Here is a 3,736-nt window from a genome sequence, read left to right as displayed (position 1 = left end):
TCACTTGAGCCCAGGAGTTTAAGGTTGAAGTAAACTATAACTGTCCCATTGCACTCCAACCTGGGTGACACAGTAAGACCCTGCCTCAAAAAAAAAAAAAAAAAAAAAAAAAAATTTAAAAGGATGCATTTAAAAGGAAAAAAAAGGAACATAAGAAGGGAATGACAACTGATATAAGCCAAATTGTGTCCCTCCCAAAATTCACATGTTGAAGTACTAACCCCCAGTACCTCAGAATGTGACCTTATTTAGAAACAGGTTGTCCCAGATGTAATTCCTATGGTTAAGAGGAGGTCATTAGGGGGAACCTTAATCTACTACTACTGGTGTCCTTATAAAGAGGGGAAATTTGGACACAGAGACGCACACCTCCAGCCTCACCTTTTGCCCAGCTCCGACAGCACAGTGCAGGCTCTTGTCGCAATGCTGCTTCTGTTTAGAAAGCCTCCCCTACCATGACACTTCATCCACATCCATCAAGACTCAGTTCAGGGATCACATCCCAGCTACCACATGTAATACCAACATATCCCTCTGCCTACTTTTATCACAGCACCTACTGCATGTTATTCCACCTGCTTACATGTCTCCCCTATAAACCTGCAAGCTCCTGGAAGTTTTTTGAACTTGTGTAAACCCTGTGGGTGATACGCCACCAGGTTAAAGTACTCAATAATACTGATAAATATTTGTTCAACAAATGATTAACTGGCTCCAAAGCTTGTGTTATTTCTCCTACCATGCTGCCATGCTACCATACAGAACATAGCCAAAATATACAAGGCAAGTTGTTGGTTGGTTCAAGTAAAACTGAGCCCCTATCTAGAAAAAGCTGCAGAGAAAACCATTTTAATCTCTCAATAAAAAGGAAATGCCATTTTCCATTCAGAGAAAACTCAGCATTATTAAAAAATTTCTCTAATAGAGTACTGTTCAGATTAATTTGACACTGAAATTATAGTGTTTACCTCACAAAATCAAAAATGCAAAGAGAATATTCAACAATATAAATAAGTGAAATGTCACTTTCTGAGCCCCTTCATGCCATTCTAGATACTCTGCTTTGGAAAAGGCAATAAAGTTATTCTTCATATTCATTCACTCAATAAGAATGTTAAGAACTGATGACACAGAGACTAAAGCAGCAGGAAAAAGTTTAGTGGGAAGAGAAACAAGTAACTACCAGTGTTAAGAAAGAACAGGGTACCATGGCAGCAAATAGCCCAGAGCTCTAACGTCTTCAGGGAGAATCAGGGAAGGCCTTCCTAAGGAAGTCATATCATAGATACATAGGATTTAATCTACAAATAGGAAGGAGAGAAAGATCCAGAAGGAACTGTATGAGTACAGTAGAAAGACCTCAGGGCAGGGAGATAGAGGAATGGTGGAAAAAAGGCTACAGAAGTAAGCAGTGACCAGACTGAGGAAATTTATTACAAACATGGTAAAGACTAGATTTTGCCCTCAGAGCAATGGGCAGAGATCGAAGAATTCTAACCAAAAGATCACCATAACTATACATGTGTGTTTAAACTGATGGCTCTAGCTACAGAGCACAGACTGGAGTGGGACAAGTCAGAAGCCAGACAAGCAAGTGGATGTAAGCAATGATAGTGGTTCAGAGTTGGAAAACAGGGGGAATGTAGCTTCAGATTTGCATTTATTCAGAACGCAGGGCCTTTAAGATGTGACTGGATGCAGTGGGCCAGGAAAAGGAACTGTTATTCCTGCATCAGAAGACTGAAATTGAGGTACGGTTCCTTCACAGCTGAGCAAATTTTGACAATATAAATCTTCTAGCCTTATTTCTTCAGCTCTCTGGAGAAGTGGTTCTGTCAGCAGTTAAGGATACAGACTCTGAAGTCAGAATGACAGAGTCCAAACTCCAGATCAGCCACTTACCAGAGTTCTAACACCGGTAACTCGAACTATACTTTAACCTCTTTGGTCCTCTGTGGCAAAACAGGGGTAAATGTGATACATATTTCAGAGGATGAAATAATGTAATGTATGTTATGGTTAAACAAAGCCTGTCAGATAGTAAGTGCTCAGTAAATGCTGGCTCTTGATATTAACTCTTCAAGGCTAAAACCCAGTGTTGCCTGATGATCATCAGGGGTGTATCACATGTACCCGTAGACTGAATCTGATGGACTGATTATACCTCAACTTCATTAAGCTGCCAAATAATCTAATAGAGTCATTCTCGTTTTTAAAGCCTTCAAAAGCATCTCACAGCTCCCAGGAGAAAGTCCAAGCTCCTTCAGATGTTTAATAGAACCTTTCATAGTCAGGACCCTTATCTATTCTTTATTTTTTATGTCTCCTCCTCTATTTTTCTTCACTCTAGTACGATTGGGTTTACTTTAGTTCCTCAAAAACTCCAAATGGTCTTGCTTAGGGGGTTTCCAGTATCCGGTTCCCTCCACCTGAAATTCCTCCCTTGACTGTCTTCCCCAGCCCCATTTCTCCACTTCACCATTCCAGGCTAATGAAGATTTTGAGGCTCAGAGAGACTATAATACATGCCTTTCCAGAGAACAAAGTATGTCAACAGCTGCACTTCATTGGGCAGCTTACTGAAGGGCAGCTGCTATCTTTAAGTTCTGAAAATCGGATGAAAGCTATGGAGCCCCCCCTCCCCCTCAAGATAACACACAGGCAATTTTTTGAGTAAACAAACAGGGCGTTTAAAATACTCCTGTAGCCCAAACTTGAACTCCGGGTTAAAAGACGAGATTACCAGCCTAATATTCAGACGATTTGGTTTTACCACCACAGACAGCTGTGGTACCTCATGAAAGTGGCCTAAAGCTCCCTAGACCTCACTGTCCTTTTCAAGCCTTTAAAGGTGCGATACGTCGCCCAAGGTGGGTGCTAGGGCCAATTCACCCGCCGCACTCCCACACTGGAAGAGTCCCAGTCCGAGGGCCATCTGAGGGGTCCTTGGCCCCCACAGCAGCTGACAGATCCTGCAGGGTCAGCCCTGCAACGCCCACCCGGAGGCCGGCTCGGAAAAGCGCTCACACTTGCGAAACTCTGAGCATGCGCGGAAGCCCGAGCATGCGCAGAAATGGCCGGCCAGCCGGCCGGCCCGCCCCACTTGGCGGCCCGAGCACTAAGGGCAACGCCCCCTCAAAACGCATCCCAGCCCCTTCCGCTCCCCGCGTGCTGGGAACTCACCTCTACAGTCGGGATGGGCGCAGCCAGCTGCTCCGGGGTTAGGTTTCCAAACTCCTCCGCAAGCACGTCCATGCCGCTCACGACGGACGAAAAAACAGACCCTCCACGCCCGCCTTCGCTGCCCCAAGCAAGCTGCAGCACTCGTGGAGAGCGGTGCGCAAAGGCCTAAACTGTCCCCGCTGCGCGTGTTAGGTGGAGGTGCGACAATAAGGTTCCGTCTGCTCCCGGAACCGACGGTAGAAGCCGGATATGGCCGAGCGGTGCCAGGAAACTCCGCCCCTTGGTGTAGCTTGGAGGTCTGGCCCGGGTAATACTGAACTGCGGCTGACAGGTCTGTCAATTCTCCCATAATTGAGACCAACAAAACATAGTGGTTGTAAAAGTAATTCGAAGAGAAATGTAAACGGATAATTTGCACAACTTGAACCACTGAGGCAGAGTGTTCATTTGAGTCAGTCTGAAACGATATGCGTTGTGTCGTATGGAAATGCGGGAAACTTCCCAAATGCCTAGTGATGGGGAATCGGTAAAATAAATGATGGCACATGCATGT

At 45.0% G+C, this 3,736-nt stretch overlaps 1 protein-coding gene across 1 annotated transcript in view; it reads right to left on the bottom strand.

The window, feature by feature from the left end:
- Positions 1-3,337, bottom strand: part of POLR3B (polymerase (RNA) III (DNA directed) polypeptide B) — a 136,641-nt gene extending 133,304 nt beyond the window's left edge. Inside the window, exons 1-2 of the mRNA XM_012644696.1 lie at positions 3,180-3,337; positions 370-376 (exon numbers count right to left, since the gene is read on the bottom strand). Of these exons, the coding sequence (XP_012500150.1) occupies positions 370-376; positions 3,180-3,255 (83 nt within the window). The 5' untranslated portion in view covers positions 3,256-3,337. The remainder of the gene's footprint in view (positions 1-369; positions 377-3,179) is intronic.
- Between the last annotated feature and the right edge of the window lie 399 nt (positions 3,338-3,736).

Source organism: Propithecus coquereli, unplaced genomic scaffold (genome assembly GCF_000956105.1).
Source record: "Propithecus coquereli isolate 6110/MARCELLA unplaced genomic scaffold, Pcoq_1.0 Scaffold218, whole genome shotgun sequence".
NCBI lineage: Eukaryota > Metazoa > Chordata > Mammalia > Primates > Indriidae > Propithecus > Propithecus coquereli.
The sequence above is the reverse complement of the archived record's forward strand: the minus strand, read 5'-3'. Positions and strand labels throughout refer to the sequence as shown.